Source organism: Trichechus manatus, unplaced genomic scaffold (assembly GCF_000243295.1).
Source record: "Trichechus manatus latirostris isolate Lorelei unplaced genomic scaffold, TriManLat1.0 scaffold00068, whole genome shotgun sequence".
In the NCBI taxonomy this organism is placed as follows: domain Eukaryota; kingdom Metazoa; phylum Chordata; class Mammalia; order Sirenia; family Trichechidae; genus Trichechus; species Trichechus manatus.
In genome coordinates, this window is record NW_004444004.1 from 12578935 (window position 1) to 12596046 (window position 17112).

At 35.2% G+C, this 17112-nt stretch overlaps 1 protein-coding gene across 2 annotated transcripts in view; it reads left to right on the forward strand.

Annotated features, from left to right (window-relative positions):
• Positions 1–17112, forward strand: part of WDR44 (WD repeat domain 44) — an 82813-nt gene that overhangs the window by 38825 nt on the left and 26876 nt on the right. For both annotated transcript variants that reach the window (XM_023734480.1, XM_004379803.2), the window contains exons 4-12: positions 2997–3633; positions 4111–4241; positions 5319–5414; positions 6551–6687; positions 7725–7808; positions 11654–11760; positions 12515–12666; positions 14359–14497; positions 15908–15972. In XM_023734480.1, the coding sequence (XP_023590248.1) occupies positions 2997–3633; positions 4111–4241; positions 5319–5414; positions 6551–6687; positions 7725–7808; positions 11654–11760; positions 12515–12666; positions 14359–14497; positions 15908–15972 (1548 nt within the window). The remainder of the gene's footprint in view (positions 1–2996; positions 3634–4110; positions 4242–5318; positions 5415–6550; positions 6688–7724; positions 7809–11653; positions 11761–12514; positions 12667–14358; positions 14498–15907; positions 15973–17112) is intronic.

Sequence of the window (17112 nt, forward strand, 5' to 3'; positions counted from 1 at the left end):
TAAGATAACTAATATGGAACCTTTTTTTAAAATAAGAAATTTTGCCCACAATTCTATACTGTAAAAACAGCTGTGTTGATTTTTCCCTCCTGATCCTCATCCATTTATTTGCCTAATTGTAGTGTAGATAGAATTTTATATTCTACCTTTTTCTCTTACCATTTTCAGATTTTCTTCATATTTGTATATGATTTCAATAATCGTTTTCATTTCATCTATCAGTTCCCATTAAGTGAATGTTTTACAGTATATATAAACATTCTTGTTGGACACTTGGAATGTTTCCATTTTTTCCACTATAGCTTTTCTTCCCCCTTTTAAGAATTATTTTTTGGGGTTAAATTACCAGTGGATAACTTTCTATAGTTGGCAGCAAAAAAAAAAAAAAAGAATTTTTTTTAAGGAAATTTTAGAAGCTGAAAAAATAGTAAGAAAACACCATGGGACAGTAGATTGAGGCTTAAGACTCTAGGTATCACTTTTTCAGTCCAAGCCTTTTCAATTCAATTAAGTATCAAGCATTAATGATAAAGTCTGTGAGGATATGTTCTGGAACAAGACATGATCCCTGCTCTAAAGTAGCTTACATTTTAGTAGAGGAAATCAGATAAACACAAAACTAAATGCAATAAGTGTTCAAATAAACTTACAAATTATTATAAGAACACAAAGGGAGATTTTACTTCCTGCTTAGGAATTGGAATGGGGAAGACTTGATGGAGGAACTAGCATCTGAATTGGATAGGATTTAGACAGGCAAAGATGGGGGAGAAAATGCATAACTAAAGGCATGGAGATGGGGAATGTGTAGACTGTTTAAGGATGAGACTAAAGACCAAAGTTAGGGCCAGGTTATGGGAATGCCGTATGTCGTATTAAACATTTGGATTTTATTTGATAAGCCTTGGCAGAGTGGCAAGCTTTTGTGAATCGAGCAATGCTTTGGCGTGATTATCTATCTCTATGTTGGTGTTGATTCTCATTGTTCTCTTGCTCTTTCCATTTAGCAGCCTTCTAACACCCTGAGAAAAATGATAGGGCCAGACACCATAAACAGGTGCTGTGGGGGCACATCAAGAGGTAGAAAATAGGGCCTTGCACTCCAGGAACTAATTATCTGGTTGTGGAGAAAATATATATACAGAGATAGCCCATATACTTCCTTTTATTTATATTACGGTTTTTACTATAGTAAATAGTAAGAATGATAGGAGTTCAGAGAAGGGAGAGATTGCTCTTAGGGGATTAGAGAAGGCAGGATTCTCAGCGTTTTCACTCTTATAGCATGGACCTTTCCATTATGTATAGTGGTTATTTCAAATCTTTACACTCAATTCATGCTCCCTCTGCCTGCTTGCATCCCACTCACTTTCACCTTGCTTCCTACTACACGTAGACATTAGAGGCTAAGAAACCTGAATTTACTCCACTTTCTATCATGTCTCACTTCCTTTACATGCAATTTTGTTTTCATCTCTTAACCTTTATCCCTTCATCACTGACAGTGTAGTATCCTATCCTTGTTTTTTCCTGTCCAAGTTATCGTGGTATAATACCAAGAACACTGGATTTTTGAGAAACACCTGGATTTCAGTTTTGGCTTTGTAGCTTACTAGCTGTGGGACCTTGGACAAAATTCCTAATCTTTTACCTCAAGCTTCTGCTTTTATAGAAGGGAGATAATTCAGCTACCTCGTAAGGACTTTATGGTGATTAACTGAGAATGTATATATTGTGTCTAACCCACAGTAGGCCCTCTTTCCTTTCTTCACCAGAACTTTGCTCTGTTATCTTCCTTTCCATTGGCTTCTTCCCCTCAGCTTATAAAAATGCAAGGTCACCTTCCAGTGGTCTCTTCCCTTTATAGCCAAGCTTCTTGAAAAAGGAGACTGTATTAGCTGTCTCTTTTCACCTTATTCATTCTTTAGCCCACTGTAATCCAGCTTCTGTGTTCACTAAGGTCTTCAGTGCTCAGTGACCACCTAACTGACAAATTAACTGGACTCTATTTAATATTTCTCTGGTAAAAGGTCTAGGATTAAAAATTTGAAGATTGAGATAAATTATTGCATAGAAATGTAGCAAATCGGGGATGAATACTATTGAGCAGCAGTAATATCCAGTTCAAGTTAGCATGAATTTGTGGTTTGTGGTAAGCCAGATCAGGACAGTTCTGAGACACTTCTTTTGGAAGCCAAGGAACAGAGAAAGCAGAAGTCATCCGTGGTTGAGCATGGTAGAAAGAAAGATGGGCTGTGAAATTTAATGTGTGAATACTGACAGCACTCGGTAGAAGATATATTTTTTCTAATTGTTTTTAGAAGATACATTTCAGCTACAGATAAGAAATAAAATGGAAACAAGGGCAAGATGGACCGGGTGTTTGAATTCTTTTAATGGCCCTGCCATCAGGCTGAACAGTGAGGCATTAGGTGTAGTCTGTTTAAGAATGCTTATCTGCTGGCTTTTTTGTCAGGCTTGAGTTCAAAACTAAACAACTTGAATTCTTATACTGGGTGGATTTTGATTCTCATGATTTTGTTAACTAGGCTCAAACCAGCAGACTGTTATTACAGTGAATTTTGCATGAATAAGTAAATTAACTATAATATTAAGAATCTTACCATAATTTTAGGTTTGAACTTTATTTTACAGGATTAATTGTACTTTTGTGACTGTATGTACTAACACGAATTCCCTAATATAATGGTTAAGAGTGTAGATTCTGAAGCCAAACTCCCTGGATTTATATGCTAGCTTTACCACTTATTAGCTTTGTGACCTTGGACAAATCACTTGATCTCTCTGTGCCCTAATTCCCTCATTTGTAAAACGAAGATAGTAAGAGTGCTGTCTCATAAGGTTGTTGTAAAGATTAAAATATGTAAAGTTTTAAGAACATTGCCTGACACATAGTAAGTACTGTATAAATGAGTAGCTATCATGTTCTTGTAAATAGCTTTATTTTTAAAAATGAATTTTTAACCTTTCTTCAGATTATTGAAAGTATTATTGAGGAAAGTCAGAAAGTACTGCAACTTGAGGATGACTCTTTGGATTCCAAAGGAAAAGGACTCTCTGAGCAGGCCACTGCAAGTTCTATCGCGGCTGGAACAGATCTTAGCAGTATACCTGGATTGTTAGCCATAGATCAAGTACTACAGGAAGATTCCAAAAAAGCAGAGAGTCAGAATGTATTTGAAGAAACTGAATTAGAATCTAAAAAATGTTCTCCTTCTGATGACACCTATGAGAAGCCAGCAGATGAAACCACGACGTTAACTGAAGTAAGTTCAACTGAGCAACTTAATGTGCCTGAAACTGAAGGAGAAGTAGTGAACAAGGAAGCCACGGAAGTCAAACGAAGTGATGTTCTAGAACCTGCATCCTCAAATTCCTCATCTGCTAAAGATTTTACTGCAATGGAAGAAGTAGCTCCTGCCAAACCTCCAAGACAACTTACTCCAGAACCTGATATAGTGGCTAGTACAAAGAAGCCTGTTCCAGCGCGCCCACCTCCTCCAACTAATGTTCCACCTCCTAGACCCCCGCCTCCATCTCGACCTGCTCCACCACCAAGAAAAAAGAAAAGTGAATCAGAGTTTGAGGCTCTTAAAACTCCTGATCTAGAAGGCAAGTATTAATTGAGAAATAACGGTTTTTGTAGAAAAAATTTTAAACTTGAAGCTGAGCTTTCTGATATTTATTTCAGTTTATGCTGTGTAAAGCCACGTTGACGACCATGCTGGAAAAATTTTTTCTTTAGTAATAGACAAAACAATGAAAATGTTTACATTGGTGATAAGTTATATTACTATCATTGAACATTTCAGCAGACTTCAAACTTCCAAATCTGTTACTGTTTGAGTGGCATGATGACTAGAACGTGAGATTTGGAAACTTAAGCTCTGAATTCAAATCCTGGTTGTATTGAGGAAGTTAACTTATTTGAACCCTAGTTTCCCCATATATAAAGCAAGAGTAATAAAACCATTTACCTCACAGAGTTGTTATAAGAATGGAACAAATAAAGGTTAAAGCACTTTATAAGCTGTGTATAAGGTCCTATATAAATGTTAGTTATTGCTATTATTATTATTGTCATTACAGTTGCCAAAGAGAACGTTGTGTCTGATACTCTCCTAACTACAAACATAGTTTCAGAGAGCACAGCCAAGGATTCTCAACCTTCTCTTGATTTGGCAAGTGCTACCAGTGGAGATAAAGTAGTTACTGCCCAGGTTGGTGGACTGGTGGTATACTTGATATAGGCTTTTACAACTGTCTGCAACAAACTGATTTGTTGATTGTCGAACCTTCTTTCTTCTCCAGGCCAAATATTTCCTTGTCCCCAAAACCTGGCCTCCTTGCTTCTCCCATCTAGCTCTGCTTATAAGAAGCTAGGTGACCCTAACAGCCTATTTAACATAAGTATTAGATGCCCCATTTATAAAATGAAAAAAACCTTTCTTGAAGATTTATTGCAAAGATGAGATGAGCTAAATTATGACAAGTACCTGGCATGTAGTAGACATTGAAAAAATGACAGATGCTGCTGTTCGTAATATCATTGATGTTAGTAAACTCCAACTATAATCCTCATGTACCTGACCTGTATTTGTCAAAATTGGGAACTTTTAAAAATAATTTCCTTTTTCCTAATCATGAAAAGCGTCATCATACCAGGCAATGGGCATGATAACATGGGTTTTACCATAATCAAATTCTAGGACTCAAGGGTTACTTAAGTGGTAGCTGTAGTGGGGTGAGCTAGTGGACTGGAGATAAAAGACTATTGTCTTGTCATAGCCTTAGAACAGGGGTCAGCAGCATCCTGTTTTTGTAGGGTCCCCGGGCTAGGAATAGTCTTTAAATTTTTAAAGGATTGTTTTTTAAAAGAACAAAGAACATATGTATAGGATGCAAAAAGTCTTAACTACTACCTGGCTCTTTACAGAAAAAGTTTGCCAACCCCTGCCTTAGAGTTATCAACCTATAGCCCCGATTAATAGCAATTTTAGTGCTGTCATTATTCTACTAGTGGAGAACTGCTTTTTGGCCAGGGCCAAATAGACCATTAATTTTTTTTTAAGACTACTAAAATGGAGTATTTCAAGAGCAGCAATAGTTTTGGTACCTAATTTTTTTCAGCATGCTGGGAATAATATAGGACTGAAACTTGAGTGTTCCATTTAAATGTTCAGTAGGCTCCATTATCTAAATTATAGAATTCTTTAGGACTGTGTGTGGTAATGAATAATTGAAAATTTGTAGAAATTGACTCAATCTACTTTATGTTTGCAAAATTATCATTTCAGGAAAATGGAAAAGCACCTGATGGGCAGACAGTAGCAGGTGAAGTGATGGGCCCTCAGAGACCTAGATCCAACTCTGGGAGAGAGCTTACTGATGAGGTATAGTTAGATTTTTATGCTTTTGGTTCTTAAAAACATGAAATATAAAAATCATAATGTAGGAGACAAATGAAAATTGACGATTGTCTAGGTTTTTGTTTCTTTTTAGTATGCTGGATCTTGCAACTCTGCCTTAAACTTGCCCTTTCACACAATTATATAATGAAATAAATGTATTAAAAGCAAGGACCATATTTTATAGAAAGTAGACTTATAAAGAACTTGATATTATAGATACAACATATTTTTATACATATTAAATAATGTACAATATCTAGAGACTCAATGCTTAACTTCTTACCATTAAAATTGTTTGGTATACATCTATTGGTCAATTAATTTCACAAAGAAGTTTTGAAGCAAATTTTTATTTTTTGCTTCTTTTAAGCAGCATATTTAAAAAATATATTGTACTTTTTGGAAAACAGTTTGACAGTTTCTCAAAATATTAAACATAGAGTTACCATATAACCCAGCAATTCAACTCTTAGGTGCACCCAAGAAAAGTGAAAACATATGTCCACATAAAACATTGTATATGAATGTTCATAGCAACATTTTTCATAATAGCCAAAAGGTGTAAACAACCAAAATGTCCATCAGCTGTTGAATGGATATATAAAATGTGGTGTATCCATACAGTGGAATGTTTTGGCAATTAAAAGGAGTGAAGTAAATGATGCAGCAAGATTGAATCTTAAAAACATTACGCTAAGTGAAAGAAGCCAGTTACAAAAGACCACGTATTATATGATTCCATTTATATGAAATGTCTAGAATAAGCAAATCTATAGAGACAGAAAGTAGATTACAAGTTGCCAGGGGCTGGGGAGAGGGAAATATGGGGAGTGACTGCTGGTAGATACGGGGTTTCTTTTAAGGGTGAAGAAAATGTTCTAAACTTAGAGAGGGGTAATGGTTACACAACTCTGTGAATGTACAAAAATCATTTGACTGTACTCTTTAAGTGGGTACGTTTTATGGTATGTGAATTATATCTCAATAAAGATGTTAAAAAATTATTATAAACAATATTAAATGTATCTAGAAAGTCCTTAGCTTATATCTTTGAGGATTTTGTAGACTCAAACAAATAATTACATTATAGATCATCTCATTGTTATTTTTTACCTCAGGAAATTTTAGCCAGTGTAATGATTAAGAACCTGGATACCGGAGAAGAAATACCTTTGAGTCTTGCGGAAGAGAAACTGCCAACAGGTATTAATCCTCTCACTCTACACATCATGAGGAGGACTAAGGAATATGTAAGGTATGGCCTAACATTATTTATCGTTTGTAGTCCAAATGGTGAAGATTTCTCGGTTTATGTACTGCAACATTCTCTGATTTGATTTCATTTAGTCTTTTTTTTTTTAGTGTGAAATTAATGTATGTATTGTTAAACTTTGTTCTCTCTTAAGATTGCACAATTACTTGGGAAAAACAGTATAAATCTTAAAACTTCCTAGTATTTAGTTTTTCTTCTTTTAAAATGATTTGTATTATGCTAGAGACAGTATAAAGAGCCCTGGTGGCACAACGGTTAATCATTCAACTGCTAATGGCCGTTCTAATCCACCCAGCGGCTCCACAGGAGAAAGACCTGGCAATCTGCTCCTATAAAGATTACAGCCAATAGATCCCTGTGGGACAGTTCTACTCTGTCAAACTGGGTCACTATGAGTCAAAACCAACTCAGCGGCACCCAATGATAACAACAAACCAAACCCATTGCCATCGAGTCAACGAGAGATCGTATAAAAACAAATTGATGCCAGAAAGCCATGTGGAATGAACATCTCATCTTCTGAAACCTTGCTTTAAGGATCCTAAATTTTATAACTATTTTTACTGTCTTTGTAGCATTAGAAAATGGCTTTAGAGTGAATTTGATTGACTTTATTGTGAGATGTATGTGGATCTAAGGAATAATTTTTGTAAAAGCAAAAGTTTTTTTATTAAATATAATTCATGATATATGAGTGGGGGAAGAAGATATCTGAAAGTTAATTTCTGTGTAGCATATTTTGCCCAGCAAAAAGCCTTGTTTGGAGTAGGATTTCATAAATTCCTAAATTACATTCACTTACATTTGTACATTGTAACTTGCTTAATGCCTCTATTCTTCAATCTCTGTAGTCTTTAAATTCTCAGGGTCATTATTTAAATTAAAATCATATAAAGCATGTTTACAAAGTTTTTTTTCTTATTCTGGTAAAGATTTTCTAATTGTATAGTAAGTATAAATAGAGATTTAAAGGCATATAGGAGAGTTTCTTTTGAAATGACTTCTTCCTCTCCTTATAGTAATGATGCGGCACAGTCAGATGATGAAGAGAAATTACAGTCTCAGTCAACAGATACTGATGGTGGAAGGTTAAAACAGAAAACGTGAGTTATAGTACATCCTTTTTCTTCATTTCAAGCTTTTATAAAAAATAGGAGAATCACCATACTATGTTAAATCTTTACTGTATCCATTTTGTATGGCTTCCTACCACCACTCCCTGTCCCCAGACAACAAGTTGAGTTCCTTGAGGCTGTGTTGGTCATTTTTATAGCATCTGACATAAAGTAAATGATCAATAAATTTTGAATTATCCCTGTATTATATTTCTGATGGTAGGCACCAGAAGTGTTATTAGAACAATGGTTGTCCTTCTTAAAGATGTCTGTTCCTTTCTGTTCGTCTCTGCAGAGCCTGTTTGTCTTTCGCCACCCAACTGTATGTGATTCTTCCTGGCTAACCCAGTTCATAGTTAATTTCTTTCTTTTTCCAACTTTAGTGATAACTATAGCCTACATAACTCACTTTTGCCCTTTATCATATATTAGACTGTTTTTTGATTTAGAAAGTAAGATGTTATACAATTAAGCATATGTTACAGAAGGATCATGTCATCCTTTTGTTTCACCTACTAACTTCTAGCACAGTGGTGGGCATATTGATTTTCCTTGATTATACACAAGTTGGGAGTCCCTGGGTGGCACAGATGATTAAGCGCTCAACTATTAGCTGAAAGGTTGGCGAGTCAAACCCACCCAAAGCACCTCGGAAGAAAAGCCTGGCGATCTGCTTCCGATAGGTCACAGCTATGAAAACCCTATGGAGTGCAGTTCTACTCCAGAACACATGGGGTCACCATGAGTAGGAGCCAAGTCAATGGCAATTAACAACAACAACATACACAAGTCACTTAAGTGACAATAATTCAGTCTGAGGCCCAAAGCACATGCTCCATTTGAGTGTGTTCCTTTCTGAGTGTGGAAGGTATATGAGAGGAAGCAATGACAATTTTTAGAAAAGATGTGCTCAGATTGAGGTATATAATAACACCTCAGACATCTTGAATGTTTCAGGAACCTTAGAAATTAGGAATTACTCAGGAGACAGGTGCACATACAGGAGAGGTAACACATAGGTCATGCACTAAAGCTTTTGTATCTTTCTAAGAGAAGTACTCAGGTTTATTCAAAGCCATTATTCTTACTTCCTACCTAATTTTTTTATTGTACTTTAGGTGAAGGTTTACAGAAAAAATATTTTCTCATTAAACAGTCAGTACACATATTGTTTTATGACATTGGTTAACAACCCCACAACATGTCACCATGCTCCCTTCTTGGCCTTGGAGGACCTTTTCTTTTTTGGTGAAAATATATATAGCCAAAGATACACCATTTCAAAAGTTTCTACATGTACAATTCAGTGATGTCGATTACTTTCTTCTAGTTGTGCTGCTATTCTCGCTTTAGATGAAGGTTTACAAAACAAAATAGTTTTCTCATTAAACAGTTAGTACACATATTACCCTATGACAATGGTTAAGAACCCCACTACATGTCAGCACTGTCCTTACTCAACCTTGGGTTGCCTATCACCAGCTTTCCTGTCCCCTTCTGCCTTCTAGTCCTTGTCCCTGGACTGCTGTGCCTCATTAGTCCCATTTTGTTTTGTGGGGCTGTCCAATCCCCGGCTGAACGGTGAACCTCGGGAGCGACTTCACCACTGAGCTAAAAGGGTATCCGGGGACCATACTCTCGGGGTTTCTCCAGTGTCTGTCAGGCCAGTAAATCTGGTCTTTTTATTTGTGTTAGAATTTTGTTCTACATCTTTCTCCAGCTCTGTCCAGAACCCTCTACTTCCTACCTAATTTTTTGAACATTCTTGTCATCTGTTTTCTGAACTCATAGCAAAATAGAAACAGCAAATTGTGACCACATGTAAGTGGACATGTAAGACATGTCAGGTATAATTCTGATTGAGAGAAGAATCAGAAAAATGATAAAAGAAGTCACGCATAGAACAACTATTCTGTACAGCAGTGCTTTCCAATCTTTTCTTATGTCATGACATACATAGGAAATGATAACATTTACACTGAATGCTGAAGTAGACTGCTGAGGCAGCTGATGGCCGGAAGAGACTGGCCCAGGGTTCTGCTTCCCTGGGCCCTGCCCTGCTGTTTTGAAGGCTGGGGCTGGGAAGAGAACCAATATTATGGTACACCTGTATCCATTTGAAAGGCCCTGAATATATTGAAGAGCAGTAAAGATGAGAACAATGAACCTGTTCTTCAAGGAAAGAGACTTACTGAACATTAAATCCATTTTAGAAGTCATGGAATTATATATTTTAGAAATATTCTCTTCCAAAATGATTAGAATGTCTGTTTTCTTGCTTTTAAAGTAGTAGTGAATCTATAGTTACCCAGAAAATGTAACTTCAGAGTTATAGGTAGCAGAGACCGTAAATAGTTTTTTTAAAAATGGTTTATCATATGTGCTTTCAGAAAATGATAGTCTCTGTTAATCTCACCCCCAGAAATAACCAGTGTTAATGGTTTGGTCTATTCTCCATAGAATTTTTTTTCTCACAAAAATAGGATTATACTATACCTATAGTTTGTCAACTTGCTTTTATAAAATCTAATATGTTGTCAGCATCTCTTCATATCAGTACCAATAATAGATAAGTATGTTGCAATCTTTCTGTGAGCCAAACGTGGGAGTTTAGGTACTAGAAAGTAGTTAACAAGGCAGTCATAGTCTCTGTCTTCATAGAACTTATGGTTAAATGGGAGAGACAGACACTAAACCTGTGATTACATAGATAAATCTAGTTACATTTGTAGTAATTGCTATAGAAGAAAAATGTGGTGTGCTGTGAGAGTATATAACAGGAAAACCTCATCTGAAGAGTCAAGGAAGGCTTTTTCTTGAGGACTGTTTGATCTGAGACCTAAAAGATGAATTGCAGTTAGCTGGAGGAGAAGTGTGCCAGGCATAGATAACCAAACGTGCAAAGGCCCGGAGGTGAAAAAGAGCTTGGCATATCTAAAGAACTGAGGTTTGCCTCATTCGTCTTAAATCATTTTCCATTATATAGATATACCACCATTTATTTATTCATTCCTCTGTTGATAAAAATTTCATTTATTTCTACTTTTTTTATCTGTTCTAGATAGTGCTGCAACAAACATCTTTGTATGTATAGCTTGCAGTATTTTCAAATACTATCCTTAATATCATACGCTGCTATGAATTGGTAAAAAAATTTTCCCCTTATTTGTTATTTTTTTGTTTTAAACATCATGTACTGTGCTTTGTTTTTTGTAATCTTAATATGTGAAATTTAGATAATTGAAAAAGAATAAATAAATTCTGTTTATAGAAGGTTGACATTCATACTTGGGTTACATCGTGTTTGGGAGTACCCACTGGGAAAGTGCAGCCAAATTTTGTTATATCTAAATATCCAATCTGAAAGAGATGGGACAAGGGAGTATCTTGGGCTACCAAAGCATTCTATTTTGTAAGTAAATACCTCTTTACATTTTATTTTAATTGGTAAAATGTACTTTTTAGAACAACTCCTAAAGCAGTTTTCTTCAAAACGATTTTCATGTCAGATTTCATGTCACCCCAGTCCCTCTAAATCAAATTATCTGAGGGTGGGGCCCAGGTTTGTGCACTTTAAACAATCCCTCCTACCCATTCCACTTCCATGGTTGAAAATTATTATTCACAGTGGAAAATCGATACTCTAGAGTGTATGATATATATTTATTCCATAGTAGAAGGGATTTGGGAACTCAAACACCTACTGTATATGTAAAGAAATAGGTTATTTCAAAATAATATACTTTACCAATTACAGCTGATGAGTTTATGTATGAATTGTTGAGTTAATAAGAAATGTTTTTGGAGGTTGTTTTTGCTTTTGTTTTCGTTAGGACTCAACTAAAGAAGTTCCTAGGAAAATCAGTAAAGAGAGCAAAGCACCTTGCTGAAGAATATGGTGAACGTGCTGTAAATAAAGTTAAAAGTGTTAGAGATGAAGGTAAATGAAATAGAACATTTTTACTGAATATTTAATGAATTTGTAATCGTCTAAATTTAACCTGGAGTTTATAAGAAGCATTCTATTTAATCGAAAGGACTAAGTCTTTATAGCTAATATCTTAGTATTTAAATAAATCATAAATTATTCCTTCTGTCACTAAATTTTATGAGTGTGAAGAAAATGAATTTATACATCTTAAACATGAGTTTGTACCTACTTTGTGAATGTGGCCACCTGGAAGAGCATTTAGTAATCAGTTATAAGTTTTGTAAGGCTATTTATTTTTTATAAATATTTTCAAAATTAGCTAAAATTTCTAAATTTGCATAGATCTTAACTTCCTATGCCTTTATCATTATTGTACTCATTTGCTTTATTTAATAAACACATAGTACTTACTTACTCTGTACAGACACTGTTCTAAGCACTTTCACCTATACTCATTTAATCCTCACAAAAACCCTATGAGGTAAATTCCATTATTATCTCCATTTTATAGATGAGAAAACTGAGGCACAGAAAGGTTGAGTAATTTGCCTATGGTCACATAGATAATAAATGACAGAGCTGGATTTGAACCCAGACAATCTGACACCAGACTCCATGCTCTTTGCCAATATACTACTTAGTAACAGACACATTTTGCTTTTCCATTTAATGAATTTTCTTAGTAAAGAGTGGGTATGAAAATATGATAGTAGCTATATCCATATTAGCTGGTACTGATTTCTATTAATGCTTTTCTATTCAGTGTTTCATACTGATCAAGATGATCCTTCATCAAGTGATGACGAAGGAATGCCATATACTCGACCTGTTAAATTCAAAGCAGCACATGGTTTTAAAGGACCTTATGATTTTGATCAGATCAAAGTGGTACAAGATCTTAGTGGTGAACATATGGTAAGCTACCTTTTTACATTTCAGAACTGATACTGTTTTCATTGAGAAAAATACTTTCATTTATATAGTGTTGATCTCTTCTTATGTGTATAGTTTTGTTAGCCTGACTCAAGAAGAGCAAATGTATGTTAATATGATTTAATGAATAGGTAATGTAGAGGTCTATCTCTTAATTATTGTTCAGGAAGTAAGTTATTAAATAAAACTGTAGCCCTGTGTCATTAAGAAATTTATGCAAAGCAACCAATCTTTAAAGCAGTTGAATTAGGGGTTGGTCTGTTACTTTGGAAAATGTTTAAAATGTTCCCCAATGTATTTGAAATAATTTACACAAATTTTTCAGAAGCTCAGTGTATTTTGTAAAGTTAGGTGCTTAGCTAAAACAAGGAGTGGGAGGTACAAGTTCTCTATCAGAGTTAAAATGTACCAAAGTAGATGAAAGTGCACAAATTGTATTGCAGTTGCCCCTGAAAATGTTTGGAACACAGGGAAGGCAGCAATAAAACTCAGAAGTGGAAAAATGATGCTGTATGACCTTGATCAGGGGATCTAAAACTCTTTGTCATCTCTCTCAGCATCTGACATAGTTCCTAAGTGGACTTTTTTCTATTTTTCCCCCCTTACTGAGAAAAGAAAATGATGTCCTTGAATTGTCCTCAATTTATCTACCTTTGTGTTGTTTTACTTATGTTTAGAATCAGCTCTTGATTATCAGACCTAATGTGGGGATAAAAGAAAATGTTATGTATAATCAAAGAATACAAGAATTTTAAAATGTGATTTTTAAAAACCACCTTCCAAATACATTTTGTTACTATGTTGCCTTTAGAAGTTGTCATAAGTGGATGGCAGCCAGATTGCAATTTAAATTTTGGTGCTTATAATCTGCACATAAAATGTTTGAGTTAATTATAGTACTAAAAAAATCTGATAAATTTCCTTGTACTATATTGACTCTCATTATTTCCAGTTTTAAGTGAAATCCCATTGTAGTGGGCTCCAAATAACAAATTTCTTAATCTTCTTGAATTTTGTGGAAATGAAAACTATTCCAGTAAATGAACTCTTTTGCCTCTAGCTTGGATAATCTTTTTGATGTGCATAGATGTGTGTTATAACAGTATTTGTTGTATTAGGATTTGGCCTTTCCAACTTAGGGGTTCCAGTTCTTTTATACTCGCCCCGCCACACACACACACACACACACACACTTCCCCACTGTTTTCAGTATCTAGGGATTATTCCAAGGAACCTCTGGATGGACGAAAACCTCTTACCTTTCGGTTAACAGCAGAGCACATTAACCTAACGGCTGCTAACTGGAAGGGTAGAGATTTGAGTCCACCTACGGGTGCCTTGGAAGAAAGACCTGGTGATATACTTCTAAAAAAATCAGCCACTGAAAACCCTGTGAAGCCCTTTAGAACTCCCATTGCCATTAATATGTGGACAGGATTTTGGGTCTTGAAGTTGTTAGTTTAAATTATGGCAAACTGCTACTATCTCATCCCACCTTTCTCCTAAAAGCCCCTTCTTGTGGTATGATAGCACCACTGGGCTTTCAGCCTCAAGTGGTGTTAATAATGTCAGCATTATCTTCATATGTCTAATTTGGCATAATTTTTAACTTTGGCTTAAAAGTAATGTCTCAACTTTTTAAGAAATAAATTTGAAACTTCCTTTGTTTCATAGGGAGCTGTTTGGACCATGAAATTTTCTCACTGTGGCCGATTACTTGCCTCAGCTGGACAAGACAATGTAGTGAGAATATGGGCTTTAAAAAATGCTTTTGACTATTTCAACAACATGCGAATGAAATACAATACTGAAGGTATTTTTCATTTATTGATGGGCTTTTAAAATCCAGAGAAATCTAGAATTTTTACATTGTAGGTATAATAATGTCCTTCTTATCTGAGAATCATTTGCAGCAACCACTACTTTCCATTACCAGCCACAAACCTAAAAGTAAGATAGATGTCAAGATCAAAAAAAATCTTTAACCCCAATGAAAATAGCTACCACAAAAACTTTCAGCTTTAGCCCTTTTCAAGCATAATGCATCCTTATATTCATCAACTATTGAGAGCATTATTATCTGGTTTTCCCTGGTAACCTTCAGTTCTATCCTAGATTAAAATGAAAGACCTGATTAATACAGAAAAAGAATGAGAATAATATATACATTAATAAATAAAGAATGATTAAGGAAACATAGCCATGGAAAGTAAGTATGAAATTGTCAGTATATCAAAAGGTACATGAGAAAATGTTAAATGGAAAAACGAAACCTAAGATTGTATACACACTGATTATAGCTATGTAAAAATATTTATGTATCATGGTAAGTATCAAGAAGGTATGAAGCATTAATAGAAATAGGGGTTTTAGTTTATGGGATTCTTTTCCTGAAATTATTTAGCTGTGCAATAAATTTTCTCTACCACCACCACCACCACCCCACCACCCCACCACCCCACCACCCCCATCAACCAAGGCTGAAAACAAAGTTAAAGGATGAGAGAAAGGTAATAAAGTAAGAGAAGATCCACTAACAAATGAAGAATAGAGTAGTAGAAGCACCAGTTTGAGAAACATAGAACCTGTTAAAAAAACCAAACTCGTTGCCGTTGAGTAGATTCTGACTCATTACGACCCTATAGGACAGAGTAGAACTGCCCCATAGGGTTTCCAAGGAGCGGCTGGTGAATTCAAAGAGCCAAGCTCTTAACCACTGTGCCACCAGGGCTCCAGGAACATAGACGTCTAGAGGAATTCACTAAACTGGCAACCCTAGAACTTATATACTTTAGTAGCTTTTAAGGGCATTGCTTGCATTATGCTATAATACATCATTGAAGGTGGTGAATTGATAAGAAGTTAAACTTTGTTCACTGTAAGTGAATATTTCTCATCCTAGCCATTTGTCATTTCTTTTGTTCCTTACCTGGAACAAAAAGACTACTTGCAGTAGCCCTTGAGACTTATCCTAGCCCAGACCCTTTGTGCCCCTTTATTGTTGATCTCACTACTTGTTAGTACTAATAAGAATTTATTCACTATGAATAATGAGGATTTAACAGTAAAAAAGATAAAAAAACAAATATTTTGGTGCTTAAAGACTTATGCTTCACTTGTTTGGAAAATTATTTTTCCAGAATACTACATTTTCTGACTATTAATTAGGTGTTATATGTATGTACACATACATGCGCTTTTGTAACGATTATGTTGTTTTTAGGGCGTGTGTCCCCGTCACCTTCTCAGGAAAGTCTGAATTCATCGAAATCTGATACAGAAACAGGGGTATGTTCATTGTTTTATGGTTACTATTCTGAAATGCTATGATTTGATTTGTTTACCATAAAGTACCTGATTGATTATTTATCAGAAATTACTGTTGCATGAATGCTCTTAATTAAAAAATTAATGTTTCGGAGTTAGAAGCAAGAGTTTCTTCTATTAGAATTGGTAAATGAAAACTTTGATGTTTAAAAGTGACAGTGAACAGTATTATGCAAGCTACTAAACTACAAATATAAACTTAAATACAACAAGATCCCCTTCACTCAAATCCATATTAGATATTTTAGAATAATAATGATGGATATTTGAATAAGAAGTAATTAAGGAAAGAGAAGAAATATTCAAACATTTTAATTTTTCAGTCTTCTTGGTCTAATAAATGCTTTACCACAGTTTCAGGTAGTTGAAATATCTTAATGCTTTTCACTTGATCTTAGAGCTGGAAGGTTATATACAACCAATTTTAAACATAAAAAACAGAATACAGAATGTTATCCTAAGATGTCACTTGTGCTTCTGGTGTACTGAGCTAGGCAAGGGAGAACCTAAACTGTCCACCTGTTCAACAGTATTTTCTGGGATTTCATTGACTTTCTAGTATTTGACACTAACTTTTTCCCACGCTAAACGTATTCCTCTTGGCTTTCCATGATTCTGTTTCTTCTTGGTCTCTTATATCCCTGCTGTCTCTTCCTCTTCCACCCCCTTAAATGGTGCTGTTTCTCAAGATTCTGTCCTTGACCATACTCAGTCTACATATCTTCTCTGTGTGATCTTCAGTTTCCATCTATAAGCTGATGACTCCCTGCTTGCTCTCTCCAGTGCTGAACTGGCTTAGATCCATAATTGTTTCTTTTCAATAGCTTTATGTTTTTAAAACGAGAATGGGTCCTTAACATACATGCTATTTTATAACCTGTCCTTTTCACATAACAATATTTAGGATATCTCCACAGATGTTCTTCAAGCACATCAGTTAATAGATCCCAAAATGAACTCCCCTGACAAATGTTTCTTGAGTACCTACTATATGTGCCCAGACACTGCTAGATTCTATAAAATCAGCTGAGACATAGTCTCTAGCCTCGAGTACCTTGCTAACTAGTGAAATAGATAAATCCACAATTAAAGTATTAGGTG